Genomic DNA, 17,847 nt, shown 5'->3' with positions numbered 1-17,847 from the left:
GGCCAGCTGTAATTAGGCCTTCTGTATCTCTCCATCGGACTCTCTTTGTTTCCCCTGCTGACAACTTTTTGGCTTTCTTGTCGAAATGGTTAGACTTTTAGTCTAGTTCGTCTGCTGGGTTTCTTAAGCACTCTAGTTGAGGAGTAGTACTTCCTTTTATTTATTTATTTATTTATCCATCCATCTATCTAAATCTTTACGTGTATTTATTTATTAATGTGTTTATATATTTATCAATTTATTGATTTATGTGATCCACCTATTTATTTATTTACATATATTTATTAATGTATTTACCCATCTATCTATTTATATATTTATTTGTTCATTTGTTTATACATTTATATATCTATTATTTATCAATTTATTTGTTTATCAATTTATCTATGTATTTATTTATTTATTTAGCAATAAAATGATTGGATGTGCATGATTTTCACATGTCAATATAACCACTAGCATTTTGTTATCATAAAAGGCTATCTATCTGTATATCTATTAGCTGTATAGCTTGCTAGTTTTCTAGCTATCTGGCTACCTATTATCTAGCTAGCTAGCTTTCTATCTATTTGAGTAGCTTCCGGGGTGAGTGAACGCTGGCGCTGCTCACCCACAGAAAAACGTATCCTATGACTGTAAAGTGGCCTTGAGAGTTTTGAACGGCGCTTAGAAATGAAATGTATTGTTATTATCTTATGTAATCGCTTACTGTTGTTTACATGGGGTGAGAAGAAAACATTCTTTCATATCCAGTTTAGGCTTTACCATTAGGGTTCAAATAAGGTTGAGGGTTTTAAATTGGGATACCAAACACAGTTTGGTGTTTGACATTAGGGTTAAAAATAGTGAGCCTCAAATGAGGGTTTTAGAAAGTCTTTCCGAATGTTGGTTTCAAACATGGCTAATGTATGGTTTTAGGGTTTGAAATGAAGGTGTCAAACTCTGGCGTCGTCTCGAGCGTAGTGTTTGAAAGAAAGATTTTCATGCCTGGGGTTGTTTTCCCTCTGGCTTGTGTGAATAGCTCGGATGCTTTTGTGCTGGTTTCTGTGGTAACGGGCTATTTGAGGAGTCATTGGGCTCCGTTAGCTTGGGTCGAGGGAGACGGACGGAGCCAGACCTGCCAACTGGAATGGTCGCTGTGTCCGCCATCAATTGTAATCATTCCAGTTGTCTGTCCCTGGGGTTTGTCCTTGTTTCAACACGTAACATAAACACAAGGAATTTTCAATCATAGCATCGGTCAGAAACCTTACTTTGATACCCTAAATCCTAGAAACCTAAATTTAAAACAAAAACCAGAGCTCAAAACAGTCATTTGAAACCTCAGTCTAGGCTTGAAACCTTTCGGTACGTGGTAACCATAACCATATATATATCCCTACTATATATATAGGGCCAAAACTACCAGTAAGACTTTAGTTTGCTGACAAAGTTTCTTGGATGAGAAGCGAAACGTCCAACACCTTCAAAGAAGTACAGATGACGGCTGAAGAAACCTTCTCATCGATGGACCACTCCTGTACGACTGAGAGCTTACACAGACTCGAGAAAAACAATCATGTTAATTTCCATTGGCAATAATTTAGAGGGGGGAAAAAATTGCCATTGATTGAATTGCGTCTGCACAGCTTTCATATTTAGGTCAGGAATGCTTGCGCGTAGCTAGCAACGAAACGCCATCCCCACTTTGTGTTGTAGTCACAGTCCAGTGAAAGTGTCCAGTGGCCGTGAGGACAAAAGAGCGTTTCAGTGGGAGCTTATTCACATTCCAGCTAGACTTTGCCCTTTGGATTCAGAGGATGACGCACCTTTTTTTGCCCTTTTATGACTCTGTTTTTACTGTCCACCTTTTGACACGGGGCGTGCATGCCTTGGTCTATGGTTCTAAGTTTGAGGGTGGGTGAGTGTCGCTGAATAGGGCCCTAGCGTCTCCCCTGTCCTAGTGTTGAACTGGTGTTTGTTTAGTGTCTTAGGTCTCGGCCTTCCCACGGTTCACTGTCTCCGTGAATCACGTCAGTGTGTGTGTGTATGAGTGTGTGTGAGGTTCTTCTTCAACAAAGTCCTTCAAAAGTTGTCTTCTCAATATAAATGATGATTATTATTATTATTATTAATTCCGACTTGATCTTGGTTTTACCCCCTAATCCTTTCTACTATATACTATCTGCAGGGCTATCACTGCTTTATTTCCTGTATATGACAACTGTCCATGTTAGCTGTTGCTAAAGCGCTGTATAAATCAATATCATTTGTATTGTATTGTATTATTATTATTTTTTTTTTGTTGGTCACGTCGATTGTGTTGTCAGACTACCCCATAAATATAATTCCATGTCCTTCGAAACCTCCGTGTAGGCTCGAAACCTTATGTCTAAACCTTAACCTTGGGACAATTTAGAGTGACCAATCAAACTGCCACGGATGACCCGTCGAAACCCCACGTAGACCTTTGAAGGACATCCAAACTCGACACAGGGTGGCCCGCGATCTCTGCACTGTAAGGTTGACGTGCTAACCACTGGCGAGATGTCTCACGACAAGCCCATCTCGGCATCCCTCTAACTTCTTTGAAGGTGTCAGACGTTCCGCTCCTCATCTGAAGAGCTTTGTCAGCGAACTAAAGTTGTGCTGGTAACTCCGGCCCTAGATATATCCCTAATGGACAGAGGTGGCGGTGCCAGTCCTGCGCTTTGATAGATCCCTGCTCTAAGGTTGGGGGGAGCAGTAGACTACTCCCTGAAGACAGTCAGATTACCACTATTGTCCCATCTGATTACCTTTAATGTCCTATACCTGGCACTGATTGCCTCATTCGCACTGGTATCACCTCATTAGCATGACTAAGTGGCAACGTCCTAAGAAGTCTGTTGTAAGCACGGTTTAAATTCAACCTAAGGTCGAAATTAAACTGAAGGTTTGGATGACGGACAAAGGGCAGTATGGACTCTTTATTCTCCAAAAAGAATATGTTTACAGACATGAACCAACCACGTTATGTCATTTGACATCAGGGGATGGCGAGGGGGGGGGGGGGGGGGGGGGGAGGCATGTAATACCGAGTGAGTCTGAATCCATGTGGGTGTGGTTTCACACCAGACGATCCTACTTAGACAACTAGTCACCACAGGGAAGGATTAGGTGGATTTAACCATACCAGGCATTTCTCTGCAGTCACATGGGGCCATAAGTATTCTGGGAAAAGTATTAAACCGAGACAATCGGCGAGGTGCGGCCATTTTGTCATGGGATGCCAGGACCGATGCGGTACACAGTGTCCACAAATACTTTGGCTATCCATTCTTCTTTCCTGTTTACTTCCTCCTGAGATTGTCGGATAGCGTGTTTGATTTGGTGTGTTTATGTGTGTCCCCGCTATCTCTGACTAACAAACACACACACACACACACACACACACACACACACACACACACACACACACACACACACACACACACACACACAAAGAACTCGATGATCTTATTCGCATCCAACCTGAAATGTACTAGAACCTTGAGTTTTATTTTCTTTGAAAGTTTCAGTACTTTTTGCATAACTTGCTCTTCTTGACAGATGCTCCCCAATTTACGAACAAGATACGTTCCGAACGGTCGTAAGGTGAATTTGTTCGTAAGTTGCTTAAGTGCTGTATTTTGGATGGAATGTATGTTTAAAGGACAACCGACATTGCTTTTTTGTTACCTAACTGACATCAGAAAAACATTTTATAGCATGTAAAATACCCAAAACACGCAGGCTGATATTTTTATTCAAATGCAAAACACCAATAAAAATGACTTAAAATGTCCAAAATCTGCAAAAAATTGAGCTGCGAATTGGGCATTTTCAGAAAGTCCCGCCCCTAGTTCGTGACGTCACGCCAAGACGACTTGCATAACTGGAGAATCAAAACAAAGGCTTCAGATTCGGAGAATATGCTTTCTTGTTACACATCCAGTTATGAATATGATTCAAATAGTTCTGAAGAGGAAAGTATAAATGTTTGCAATCAATAAATATGTGGCATGCCGTTTGCTTTTTTACTATATAAATAAATCCAAAATATCCACTCAGCATTCCAATGCGAAATCGTTCTATTGACCACTACGCAATTATTGTTTTGTATAAATGGCAACAGGTGGGAAAACGGGTTGATTGTATCATCTTCTGCCATCTAGTGGAACAATATTTTATTGTCCCCGCGTGTCAGTGGTAAAGCTAGATGAGCAAATGAGCAAAAATATTCATTATTTTTATGATAGAGATAATAATTTGACGATATGTCGAATGTAGCTATTCAGTCCTCATGAAATCCAGATGCTCCGCCCCCTAGTTTAGAATCAATAGTCAACATCAAGCGTTTTTTTTTTTATTTCCAGGTAGGAAAAACCATGGAAGTAAAGATATACCGCTAATTTGTTATGCTGTGCTTTTATTTTGTAAACCTACATAGGCGCTGGCAGCCAACGCGGGCACCGGTTTTGCCACGTCCGAGCCGCAAGTGGCCATGTTCTGCGGCAAGCTCAACATGCACGTCAACATCCAGACAGGCCATTGGGAACCCGATCCGTCCGGAACCAAGAGCTGCGTCGGTACCAAGGAAGCCGTGTTGCATTACTGTCAGGAGGTAAGTCACTTTTGATGAAGCGTAAACACCAACCCTGATGAAATTTCCCAAAGCACCTTGAAACTATGACTTGTAAAATTGAAAATGAAAAAAAAAAACATGGACAGTGATTGCTCGCTTTACGAACCCCTTGGCTTAGAAACCTTTCAGTTTACGAACGTTACATTTAAGAAAGTTTTACATTGGCATACAAACTATTTTTCGGGATACACACGGAGCTGCCACAATGAGTGATGGGTCACACAAATAACCCGCACAAGCCATCTGTACACTTAATGCAAAAAGCTATCAAAACAGAACACAATTGATGAGGAACTAGGTAAAATTATGGCAGAGAAAGCACCTACAAGGGATCTTTCCTCAAGATGCTGAAAGAACAAGACTATGTTCCTCATCAAGTGTTTAATGTTGATGAAACCGGCCACTCCGTTCCATCAAGCCATCAACGACCATCACAAAGGTCAATAAAATGACTTTATTAAACAGTACAGTTTATTTCTTTAATTATAATACCATAGCACATTTATCATACATAAAATAAGGTATATTTTGTGTAGTTTTTAGGCTTAGAAAATTTGAAAATTATGTTTTATGGGGACCTGGGAACGGATTATTCTCATTTTAATGGTTTCCTATGGGAAATTAATTTTTGGGATACACACTTTTTGCCTTACACACTCTGTCTGGGAAGCAATTAAGTTCGCAGGCCAAGGTATAACTGTATATGGTCTCACAATCTTGATTTTTTTGGTCTATTTTTTATGTGACCTATTTTCTTGGGGAAAAATGGCTAATCTAGTATTAAAGTATTAAAACTTTTCTTTCAAAAAAATCTGCCTGATACTGAAAAAAAATCAACTCAATCATGTTTTTACAGCGATTGCTCTTGAAAATCTCCTCACACTATTGACTGACCCCCCGCAGATGTATCCTGACCTCCAGATCACCAACGTGGTGGAGGCCAACCAGCCGGTGCGCATTGACAACTGGTGCAAGAAGGAGAAGAAGGTGTGCAAGGGCCACGGCCACGTCGTGGTGCCCTACAAATGCCTCGGTAAGCGATCGTTCATCTCAGGGCTCCTTGCCACAGTCGTTTCGATGCATCGGGGCGAATGAAGTGACAGTCAGATGCCGTACTTATCTAAAAATAGCATGAAGAAGACACTTACCATACACCATTGATTGGGGTGCGCCTTATACTCCGGTGCGCCTTATACATGGAAAAAGTGTGAAAATACACCATTGATTCTGGGTGCGTCTTGTACTCCTGTGCGCCTTTTACACCGAAAAATACTTTACATTTAAATAATAAGATTAATTATTCCAGGGAGAAGTACAGGCAGATACTCACATGTCAAAGTGCCTCAGATTACAACCTCCACTCTCAAGGCGCAATTTTTGTTTGTTAATATTTGTTTTTGTTGATGTGTGGAGGAAATATCAAGATTTTAATATGATTTTTTTTTTGGTGATGTCGCAGTGGGTGAGTTTGTGAGTGACGTGCTGCTGGTTCCCGAGAAGTGCATGTTCTTCCACAAGGAGCGAATGGACCTGTGCGCTAGCCACCAACAGTGGCACGGCGTGGCCAAGGAGGTAAACACAGATCACATGACTCCATTCCGGTGTTGTAGAGCAGATTTTGGGGGTAATGGGGGGGGGGGGGGGGTCTTTTCGTGTGGTTTTAAACCGGGGACGATTGATTGAGGTTGGTTGGTCGGAGGAATTGCGCAATCCCTTATCTTAGGCTTGCCATGTTGTATCCTCACTTTGTATTTAATAATAATAATAATAATAATAATACATTTAATTTCTAAGCGCCTTTCAAAACTCTCAAGGTCACTTTACAGTCACAGGATAAGTGCAGCCACACGCGCCAGCGTTCACTCAACCCGGAAGTAACTCAAATACATAGGAAGCTAGCTAGTGAATAGATAGCTAATAGCTAGCGAATATATAATATAATATAATATAATATAATATAATATAATATAATATAATATAATATAATATATAACATATTTTCCAGTGTTTAAGGCGCACCGGGGTATAAGGTGCATTATATTGAAAATATAATAATGCACCTTATACCCCGGTATTAGTATAATCATTAATAATATATTATCAAGATAAGATAAGATAAGATAATAATATTATAATAGAAAATATGATGTATTTTCCACTGGATACGGTGCGCCGGGGTATAAGTTGCATTATATTATTAATATATCACATTAGTATAATCATTAATTATATATTATTAATATAATATTATATAATATAATATTATAATATAATATACCTTGTTTTCCGGTGTATAAGGCGCACCGGGGTATAAGGTGCATTATATTTTTAATATATCTTATTAGTATAATCATTAATAATATATTGTATTATTACTATAATATAATATAATATAATATAATATAATATAATATAACGTGATATGATACAATACAATACAATACAATCTATGTAAAATATATGTTTCTAAAATAAGAACATGAACCAAATCCTCCACATTATCGGAATCAAAATGGCCGCCTGAATAAATATGATGGCGTTTTATCCTCAGGCTTGCTCCAAAAGCTCAACCATGCTGCACAGCTACGGCATGCTGCTCCCATGCGGCACCGACAAGTTCCACGGCACCGAGTTCGTCTGCTGCCCGCCTTCCCGCACCGAAGACTCGGCTAATTCGGCCCCCGAGCATGAGGAAGACGACGATGACGAAGACGAGGAAGATGAGGAGATCGATGAGGCCAACCTGGATGAAGACGACGTAGCCCTTGAGAACAGGTTCCATGAGTTTCTTGTCGTTTTGGCCACCTCCGTGTTCGGTGTTTAATTGCTACAAAGCATCCCAGTAGTTGTTGTGAACAACATTTGGTTTTGTTGTTATTTTTACCGCTTTAGTTTGAACCACCCTGTTATTCGATGGGGTGCAGAGCTTTCAGCCGCTCTGCTCCCAAACTCTGGAATTCCATTAAATGTATTATTATTATTATTATTATTTCTTATTATTATTATTATTATTATTTAAAAAAACAGTGGTATAATTCTTAACTTTGTACAGACGCTCCCCTACTTACAAACATCTGAGTTACGAAAAACGGTACACATGACCATTTCTGTAGTAACATATATAGTATTCTCTCCAATTGTACATGTACATATCTTTATAGAGCATAGATTTTATTAAATGTTTATTTTTTAGTACAAACCAATACAGGTTACTTACACAAGCCTGAAACATACTTATATAAGCCTTAAACATACATACATACATACATACATACATACATACATACATACATACATACATACATACATACATACATACATACATACATACATACATACATACATACATACAAAATATAGCACTGAAGCAACTTATGAACACATTCACGGTACATATGACCATTTCTGTAGTAACATATGTAGTATTCTCTCCAGTTGTACGTGTACATATCTTGACAGAGCGTTTATTTTTCAGTACAAACCAATACAGGTTACTTATACAAGCCTTAAAAGCGCTTATACAAATCTTAAACATACTTATATAAGCCTTAAACATACATTCCATAGAAAATATAGCACTGAATCAACTTATGAACAAATTCACCTTATGAACGACCATTGGGAACGTATGTCGTTCGTAAGTTGGGGGAGCGTCTGTCCATAATTTTTTTTTTCTGTCGCCTTTTCGTAGCGAGGCTCCGGCCGTCGAGCAGCCCACGCAGAAAGTGGAGCAGGTGGACGAGGAGGACGCAGACGAAGACGTGGACGAAGCGGACAAAGAGGATTATCATTATGTCTATGAGGATGAAGAGACAGATCACAAGCGAGACAGCAGCAGAATGTCGGACAGCCGCGAGGATGATGATGAGACGCTGCAGGACGTCAAAGGTTCGTTTTATTTTACCAATGACAATTAATTAGCTCGTTCACTGCCAGACAATGTGCAACAATATGTCCACTCCAGTGCCAGGGTTTTTGTCATTGTCACTCAAAATCCACAGAGTATTGAGTTTTAGGACTACATACACATTAAATTCAGCATAAGAAACGTTAGACTCGCTTCTTCCATCAGAAAAAAAAAGTTAATTGCTAAGTTATATGGGTCTGGAGTTATCTGAGCTTGAAATGAGGGCGGCTGTAGGAAATACAACACAATACATACATATTTGATTTATATTGCAATTTAAAAACAGCTGAAGCTGGAACAAAAGGCAAATCCTGCCCCCTCGTGTAAGGTAAAAAACATTCCCAGAGGTCTGACAAGCACTTTATCGACACCCCCAGTGCATTTATTATTATTATTATTTTTTTTTTTGCAAACTATATACAGTGACCACAATTTAGCATTTAGCGTGCACATAATGGATACTTTCTTTTGGAGCCACTGTGTACTTGAGAGTTTTGAAAGGCGCTTACAAATACAATGTATTATTGTTATCATGATTATGATATTGATTGCTGATATTTTTAGTCAAATGCAAAACACCAATAAAAATGAGTCCCAAAACTGCCACAAAATGAGCTCGGAACTGGGCAGATTCAGAAAGTCACGCCCCCTTCTTCGTGACGTCACGCCGGGATACTCCTTCACAAACTGCCTTGCTCCAGAATCAAAACAATGGCTTCAAAGAGTTCAGATTGGGAGAAGATGCTTTCTTGTTACTCATCCAGTTATGAATATGATTCAAATACAGGTAACATCCAACTTACGACCGAGTTCCGTTACGACCAAACGGTCGTAAGTCAAAATGATCGTGAGTCGAAATCCATTCAAAATGTTGAATAGAGACTCAGAGGCTAAATGGCTCGCAAACTCCCCCCCCTCTGGTGCCATCACACGGTCGATTGCTGTGCGACAGTGAGATGGTAGCTGGCTGGCCAAAATTGCCAGGCGTATAATTAAAATTTAAAAAATAGGATCTGCAGGCTATGGTCGTAAGTACGGGTGGTCGTAAGTCGAACCGGTCGTAAGTCGGCTGCCACTTGTATGAGGTTAAATTTCCACGAATGACCCCGACCCTTCCCTTCCTGTAGCCGTTTGCACCCTGGAGGCGGAGACGGGGCCCTGCAGGGCCTCCATGCCCCGCTGGCACTTTGACCTGAGCCAAAGAAAGTGCGTTCTGTTCATCTACGGAGGCTGCGCGGGAAATCGCAACAACTTTGACTCGGAGGAGTACTGCATGGCCGTGTGCAAGCCGCTCGGTGAGTGAAAACTTGGAAATTATAGTTAGAGTTGGTTTTCCAGTTCGAAGCGCCTTTCAAAACTCTCAAGGACACTTGACAGTCACAGGATAAGAACAAAAAGGTCGCACTGCGGGTGAGCTGCAGCAGCCAGACAGGCCAGTGTTCACATAACCCGGAAGTAATCCACACATATTATCTCAGAATTCCCACTTTTAACTCAGAATTCCGATTTCTGACTCAGAATTCTGAATTTTTACTCAGAAATCTGATTGTTAACTCAGAATTCCAACTTTTAACTCAGAATTCCGACTTTTAACTCAAAACTGTTTTTCTACTTTCATTCCTTTCATCACTTTGCTGCTGTAAAATGTACATTTCTCCACTGTGAGACTAATAAAGGCAAATCCAATCCAATTCCGACTTTTAACTCAGGATTCCAACTTTTAACTCAGAATTCCGACTTTTAACTCAAAATTCCGACTTTTAACTTAGAATTCCGACTTTTAACTCAGAATTCCGACTTTTAACTTAGAATTCTGACTTTTAACTCAAAATTCCGACTTTTAACTCAGAATTCTGACTTTTAACTTAGAATACCGACTTTTAACTCAAAACTCTGACTTTTAACTCAAAATTCCGACTTTTAACTCAAAATTCCGACTTTTAACTTAGAATTCCGACTTTTAATTCAGAATTCCTACTTCTAAGTCAGAATTCTGATTTTTTTTACTTATAATTCCGACTTTTAACTCAAAATTCCGACTTTTAACTTAGAATTCCGACTTTTAACTCAGAATTCCGACTTTTAACTTAGAATTCTGACTTTTAACTCAAAATTCCGACTTTTAACTCAGAATTCTGACTTTTAACTTAGAATTCCGACTTTTAACTCAAAACTATGACTTTTAACTCAAGATTCCGACTTTTAACTCAAAATTCCGACTTTTAACTTAGAATTCCGACTTTTAATTCAGAATTCCTACTTCTAAGTCAGAATTCTGATTTTTTTTACTTATAATTCCGACTTTTAACTCAAAATTCCGACTTTTAACTTAGAATTCCGACTTTTAACTCAGAATTCCGACTTTTAACTCAGAATTCTGACTTTTAACTTAGAATTCCGACTTTTAACTCAAAACTCTGACTTTTAACTCAAAATTCCGACTTTTAACTCAAAACTCTGACTTTTAACTCAAAATTCCGACTTTTAACTCAAAATTCCGACTTTTAACTCAAAATTCCGACTTTTAACTTAGAATTCCGACTTTTAATTCAGAATTCCTACTTCTAAGTCAGAATTCTGATTTTTTTTACTTATAATTCCGACTTTTAAGTCAAAACTCTGACTTTTAACTCAGAATTCCGACCTTTAACTCAAAATTCCGACTTTTAACTCAGAAATCTGACTTTTAAATCAGAATTCCTACTTTTACCTCAGAATTCCGTTTTTTAACTCAGAATTCTGACTTTTAACTCATAAATCCGACTTTTAACCCAGAATTCCGATTTTTAACTCAAAACTCTGACTTTTAACTCAGAATTAATTCACTGCATAAAGAGCTAAAAGATAGCATCCAAAAACACAATTTGGGAAAAAAATGAATTCACAAAGCAGGGGTTCATTGCACTTTATTTCCAATCCCCCCCCTTTTTTTTTAAATTGGTCTAACGGTTGTTGTTGTTGTAATTTTGGTTCGTCAGCCACGCCCCCAAGCCCTCAACCCGCCGATGACGTGGACATCTACTTTGAGACGCCGGCAGACGATAAGGAGCACAGTCGCTTCCAGAAGGCCAAGGAGCAGCTCGAAATCAGGCACCGGAACCGAATGGAGAGGGTGAGCCGAGGGTGGCATGCACACTACTGTATAATTAAAAACATGACTTAAAAACAATCAAGAACTGTGGTTAAAAAAAATATATACATCAAAAATATCTGAAAAACTCAAAAAAAAATTAAAAAAAGATGATGCAAAGTACAATTATAATAAATTATAAAATGCAAAGTATCAATGAATAAAAACATAAATACAAGTAAAAAAAATGACCCCCAAAAAAGTAGCGCGTTGCGTTTCACGCAAAGATGATTCAAAATGGTCACACTTAGTCTCATCGTTGAACTTGAGTCTTTTCTTCTCATGGCGGCAGGTGAGGAAGGAGTGGGAGGAGGCCGATCGCCAGGCCAAGAATCTGCCAAAGGCTGAGAGGCAAACTTTGGTCCAGGTCAGTCAAGGGTTTCAGGTGGGGTGAACAGGCGTTGCCGGTGCACAGTTAACCAAATTGTTGCAAAATCTCCGTTATTTATTCCACAGGACAATTTGACATGTTGCTACAGATTTTAGCAATAGTCGTGGAAATTGACATACAGTGATACCTCGGCTTACGAACGCTTTAGCTAATGAACTTTTTGCCTTACGAACGTTAAATTTATGAAAATTTAACCTTGGCATACAAACTATTTTTCGGGATACACACGGACAAAGCCATCTGTACACTTGACGCAAAAAGCTATCAAGCCAGCTAAACAGAACACAGTTGATGAGGAACAAGGTAAAATTATGGCAGAGAAAGCACCTACATGGGATCATTCCTCAAGATGGTGAAAGAAGAAGGCTGCGTTCCTCATCAAGTGTTTAATTTAATACTGATTAAACCGGTCACTCCATTCTATCAAGCCATCAACTGCCTTAACAAAGGTAAATAAAACCACTTTATTAGACATTACAGTAATTACAATACCATAGCACATTTATTACACGTAAAATAAGGTATAATTTGTGTAGTTTTATGGCTTATTTATTTGAAAATGATGTTTTATGGGGACGTGGGAACGGATTATTCTCACTTTAATGGTTTCCTATGGGAAATAGAGTTTTGGGATACACACTTTTCGCCTTACATACTCTGTCTGGGAACCAATTAAGTTTGTAAGCCAATATATCACTGCACTATACGTGATTTTCTTGTCATGGTTGTGTTTTTGTGCAGCACTTCCAGGCCATGGTGGAGTCACTGGAAGAAGAGGCCGCCAGCGAGAAGCAGCAGCTGGTGGAGACCCATTTGGCCCGGGTGGAGGCCATGCTCAACGACCGGCGCCGTCTGGCCCTGGAGAACTACCTGGCTGCCCTGCAGGCCGACCCCCCCAGGGTGAGTGCCGTGTACATCTGACACATTTTTGGGGTCCGGGGATAAACCTCCACATAATACGAATAGGAATTACATAGAAGTTAGCGGTGCCCATAGGTCGCAATGTGCTTTTTAAAATGATCTCACAAAGAATTTGGCTAGCTAGCTAGCTATCTATGAGCTTTATTGTTTTATAGCTATCTAGCTAACTATCTAACTTATCCTGTGACTGTAAAGTGACCTTGATAGTTTTGAAAGGTGCTTATAAATGACATGCATTATTATTATTATTATTATTATTATTATTATTATTATTATTAGTAGTAGTAGTAGTAGTAGTAGTAGTAGTAGTAGTAGTAGTATATTATTAATATTATTAGCTAGCTATTAGCAAGCTAGCTATTAGATAGCTATCTAGCTTTCTATCTATTTGAGTTACTTCTTCTTCTTCTTCTTGTTCTTCTTCTTCTTCTTCTTCTTCTTATTATTATTATTATTATTATTATTATTGCATACAAAGTAGTATTTGTTGCCTGCAGCCTCACCGCATCCTGCAGGCACTGCGCCGTTATGTGCGCGCTGAGAACAAAGACCGCCAGCACACCATCCGCCACTACCAGCATGTCCTGGCCGTCGACCCTGAGAAGGCCGCTCAGATGAAATCGCAGGTGGGACGCGTTTGAGCAAAGCCCTGGGGATGGATGGATGGGTGGATGGATGGATGGATGGGGTGACTGGATGAATGATGGATGAATGGAGATGGGTGGATGGATGGATGGAATGGATGGATGGATGAAATGGGTGAATGGATGGATGATGGTTGGATGAATAATGGATGGATGGAAATGGGTGGATTGATTGATGAATGCATGGATGGATGGTGGATGGATGAGTTCAGACTTTCACTTTAAAATTCAAGATAAAGGCTTTCAAAAGAGGCTTCCAACACATGGAAAAGGATAAAGGATTAAATGTTATTTTTAATACGTTTATTATGACCACACTTTATTGGTCGTGTACCAATGATATTCTTTCAAAAGGTGACCTGAATGCTGAATGCAGTACAAGTATTACAACATCAATTGTGAAGTCAAGTGGAGACACGCAGACAGAAATGTGTGGAAAACAAGCAATACCTTGCAGCTGCTGACTCACTCGTGACTCCATCCAATCATTGGGAAACACAAAATCAACAATATGGCCAGCCCCAAATATGACACATAACTCCAGATGAATATCATTTATGAATTAACTCTTTTTTTTCTGATAAAAGAAGAGAGTCTAAGGTTTCTTACGCTGCATTGAATGTTTATGTAGTCCTAAAACTCAATACAGCGATATTATTATTATTATTATTATTATTATTATTATTATTATTATTATTATTATTATTATTATGTGAGTTACTTTTGGGTTGAGTGAACGCTGACGCATGTGGCTGCCGCTGCTCACCAACAGAAAAAAAAACTTATCCTGTGACTGTAAAGTGACCTTGAGAGTTTTGAAAGATGCCTATAAATGAAATTTATTATTATTATTTGTATTTGTATTTATTTTTATTTTTATTTTTATTTTTATTTTTATTTTTATTTTTATTTTTATTTTTATTTTTATTTTTATTTTTATTTTTATTTTTATTTTTATTTTTATTACTTGAGTTACTTCCGTGCGTGTGGCTGCCGCTGCTCACTCACAGAAAAAGCTTATCCTGTGACTGTAAAGTGACCTTGAGAGTTTTGAAAGATGCCTATAAATGAAATTTATTATTATTATTATTATTATTTGTATTTGCATTTATTTTTATTTTTATTTTTATTTTTATTTTTATTTTTATTTTTATTTTTATTTTTATTTTTATTTTTATTACTTGAGTTACTTCTGTGCGTGTGGCTGCCGCTGCTCACCCACAGAAAAAGCTTATCCTGTGACTGTAAAGTGACCTTGAGAGTTTTGAAAGGCGCTTAGAAATGAAATGTATTATTATTATTATTATTATTGTTATTGTTGTTGTTGTTGTTGTTGTTATTTGATAGGTATAAATTCCAAAGCGGCCATCGAGTTTCAAATTGCGGCTAGGATATTAGCACAGGGTCAAAGGTTTCCAAAATAAAAGTGTGACGCAGATCTTGAGGGCTGTAGTTTTCCACTTGGCTTAACACTGCCCCCTGTTGACAGCGTTGCTCCTTGCTTGCACCTTCAAACATTTCGTGCACAAGATGCTCATGAAGAGCCTTGAGGATCTTGTGGAATGATTCAGACGTGGCCGCAATTCCCATCTTGGACTCACTGCCGTCAGGTGTCTAGTAGTTGACTTCCTGTTTTTAATTTTGATCATTTGTCAGGTGATGACTCACCTCCATGTGATCGAAGAGAGGATGAACCAGAGTCTATCCTTGCTCTACAAGGTCCCCTACGTGGCCGAGGAGATCCAGGATGAAATCGGTGAGTTCCTCTGAAAAGGAATCGGGATCATTAACTCATTCGCTGCCAGACGATGTACTGAAAAATGTGTCCACTCCAGTGCCAGGGTTTTTGTCATTTTCACTCAAATTGCAGCGTAATAAATCTTAGACTCTCGTCTTTCATCAGAAAAACGAGTTAATTCCTAAATGATATGGGTCTGGAGTTATGTGAGCTTGAAATGAGGGCACCCGTCCTAAATACAATGCAATATTGGTTCATGTAGCACTTTAACAATAGCGGAAAGTGTAACAAAGCCCTAACATGGAAAAAATGGAAATTCTACCCCGTTGTGGAAGGGAAAAAACATTGCCAAAGGTCTGGCCAGCGCTTTATTGACACCCAAGCAAGAAAAACTAAAACCTGAACTAATTTGAGAATTAGAATGGCGAGTTAGAACCCTTAGACTCTCTTTTTTCATCAAAAAATTGTGACTGCCTGTCACTTTACAGTCACAAGATAAGTTCTTCTGTGGGTGAGCAGCGGCAGCCACACGCGCCAGCGTTCACTTAACCCGGGAGTCACTCAAATACTAGCTAGAAAGCTAGCTAAAAGATAGATCGCTAAAAGTTAGATAGCTAGCTAAAAGATAGCTAGCTAAAAGATAGCTAAAAGATAGCTCACAGAAAGCTAGCTAGATAGCAAATTTCCCCATTGTGGCACGATTAATGGTTTTCTGATTCTGATTTACATTTAAATGAAGGAGAGAGAATAAAAACAAAGGAGAATCACCTGCAGTATTATAAAATCCCTGTTATAATAATAATAATAATAATAATAATAATAATAATAATGATAATAATAATCAATTTCATTTCAAAACTCTCAAGGTCTCTTTACAGTCACAGGATAAGTTTTTCTGTGGGTGAGCAGCGGCAGCCACACGTGCCAGCATTCACTCAACCCGGAAGTAACTCAAATAGATAGAATGCTAGCTAGCTAATAGATAGCTAATAGCTAGCTATCTGGATAGCCAAATAGCTAATAGATAGCTACAGCTAGCTAGCTAATAGATAGAGAGCTGAATAACTAATGGATAGCTAGCTAGTTAACAGATAGCTGATAATCATGGATGTCTTTGAATCATTTCAAGGAATGATGAGCCCTTTTTTGGCTAAAGGGATGAAATTGAAAGATTTTGAGTCAGGCATTTTTTTTTTTATGTGGCAGGTGAGCTGATGCAAGAGCAGAAAGCCAACATGGATCAATTCCTGTCATCAATTTCCGAATCCCAACCCGACGTCATCGTGTCTTCGGAGGAGAACGTGGAAGCGTCCCGTCGTTTCCGAGGGGAAACCTTACAGGCCCATCCGGGTCACTTCTTTGGGATCTCACCCGGAACCAGAAGGTGAGTGCGCTTGACCTTAAAGGACAACCGACACCTCCGGACAAGTCGCATATAGCTAGATTTTACCTTTTAAGACTTGCGCTGAAAGTGACAAAAACTTTGGCATTGAAATGGCAGTGAATGAGTTAATATCTTGATCTTGTCTTTTTAATTTCTTCTCCACTAAACGTTTCTCTTCTTCCTCTTTGTTGGTCTTTATTTTCCACCTTTTTTTGTTAACGACAAGGCGATCTGTCCGACCCGCAGCAAGCTTTCAAGAAAGGTCGGTGCCAAACGTGGCGTGTTCCTTCCCTTCTGATTTCATCTCTTGTGTTTCTCATCCTTACTTTTCAGCCGGACAGTGATACCTCGGTTTACGAAGCCCTTGGCTTACGAACTTTTCGCTTTACGAACGTTACATTTATGAACATTTTACCTTGGCATACAAACTATTTTTCGGGATACACACGGAGCTGCCACAATGAGTGATGTGTCGTTTGCGAACGAGCCCGTTCTCCTCACAAGAAAATGACAGCCGACTGTTTTTGTCCTCTATTCCCCGCCCCCAGTCTTCGGTTAAAGCCACGTGATTGGTCAAGAACGCAGCAGTGAGGGGATGTGGTTTAGACATTAAAGAGACAGGCAGACGACAGAGAGAGAGTGAGAAAATAGAGAGAAAACTGTGAAATTTGGACTCATTTTAACTTTGATAGTTCAAAGGCAGAGTGTAGACTGCAAGGTTAAAATATCCCATCAATCAGGCTCCACAAACAACCCGCACAAGCCATCTGTACACTTGATGCAAAAAGCTATCAACTCAGAACACAATTGATGAAGAACAAGGTAAAATTATGGCAGAGAAAGCACCTGCAAGGGATCATTCCTCAAGATGGTGAAAGAAGAAGGCTACGTTCCTCATCAAGTGTTTAATGCTGATGAAAGCGGCCACTCCATTCCATCAAGCCATCAACGACCGTCACAAAGGTCAATAAAATGACTTTATTACACAGTACAGCTTATTTCTTTAATTATAATACCATAGCACATTTATTATACATAAAATAAGGTCTATTTTGTGTACTTTTAAGGCTTAGAAAATTAGAAAATT

At 39.0% G+C, this 17,847-nt stretch overlaps 1 protein-coding gene across 1 annotated transcript in view; it reads left to right on the top strand.

The window, feature by feature from the left end:
- Positions 1–17,847, top strand: part of aplp2 (amyloid beta precursor like protein 2) — a 30,167-nt gene that overhangs the window by 6,006 nt on the left and 6,314 nt on the right. The window contains 14 exon segments of the mRNA XM_089013465.1: positions 4,451–4,624; positions 5,549–5,678; positions 6,105–6,217; positions 7,197–7,420; positions 8,337–8,533; positions 9,680–9,847; positions 11,531–11,664; positions 11,975–12,049; positions 12,815–12,973; positions 13,492–13,620; positions 15,295–15,394; positions 16,583–16,686; positions 16,688–16,760; positions 16,987–17,022. Coding sequence (XP_088869591.1) covers positions 4,451–4,624; positions 5,549–5,678; positions 6,105–6,217; positions 7,197–7,420; positions 8,337–8,533; positions 9,680–9,847; positions 11,531–11,664; positions 11,975–12,049; positions 12,815–12,973; positions 13,492–13,620; positions 15,295–15,394; positions 16,583–16,686; positions 16,688–16,760; positions 16,987–17,022 — 1,816 coding nt within the window.

Source organism: Hippocampus bargibanti, linkage group LG14, assembly GCF_051943395.1.
Source record: "Hippocampus bargibanti isolate YZ-2025 linkage group LG14, ASM5194339v1, whole genome shotgun sequence".
Classification (NCBI taxonomy): Eukaryota; Metazoa; Chordata; class Actinopteri; order Syngnathiformes; family Syngnathidae; genus Hippocampus; species Hippocampus bargibanti.
Note: the sequence above shows the minus strand (reverse complement) of the source record. Positions and strands in the feature narration are given on the sequence as shown.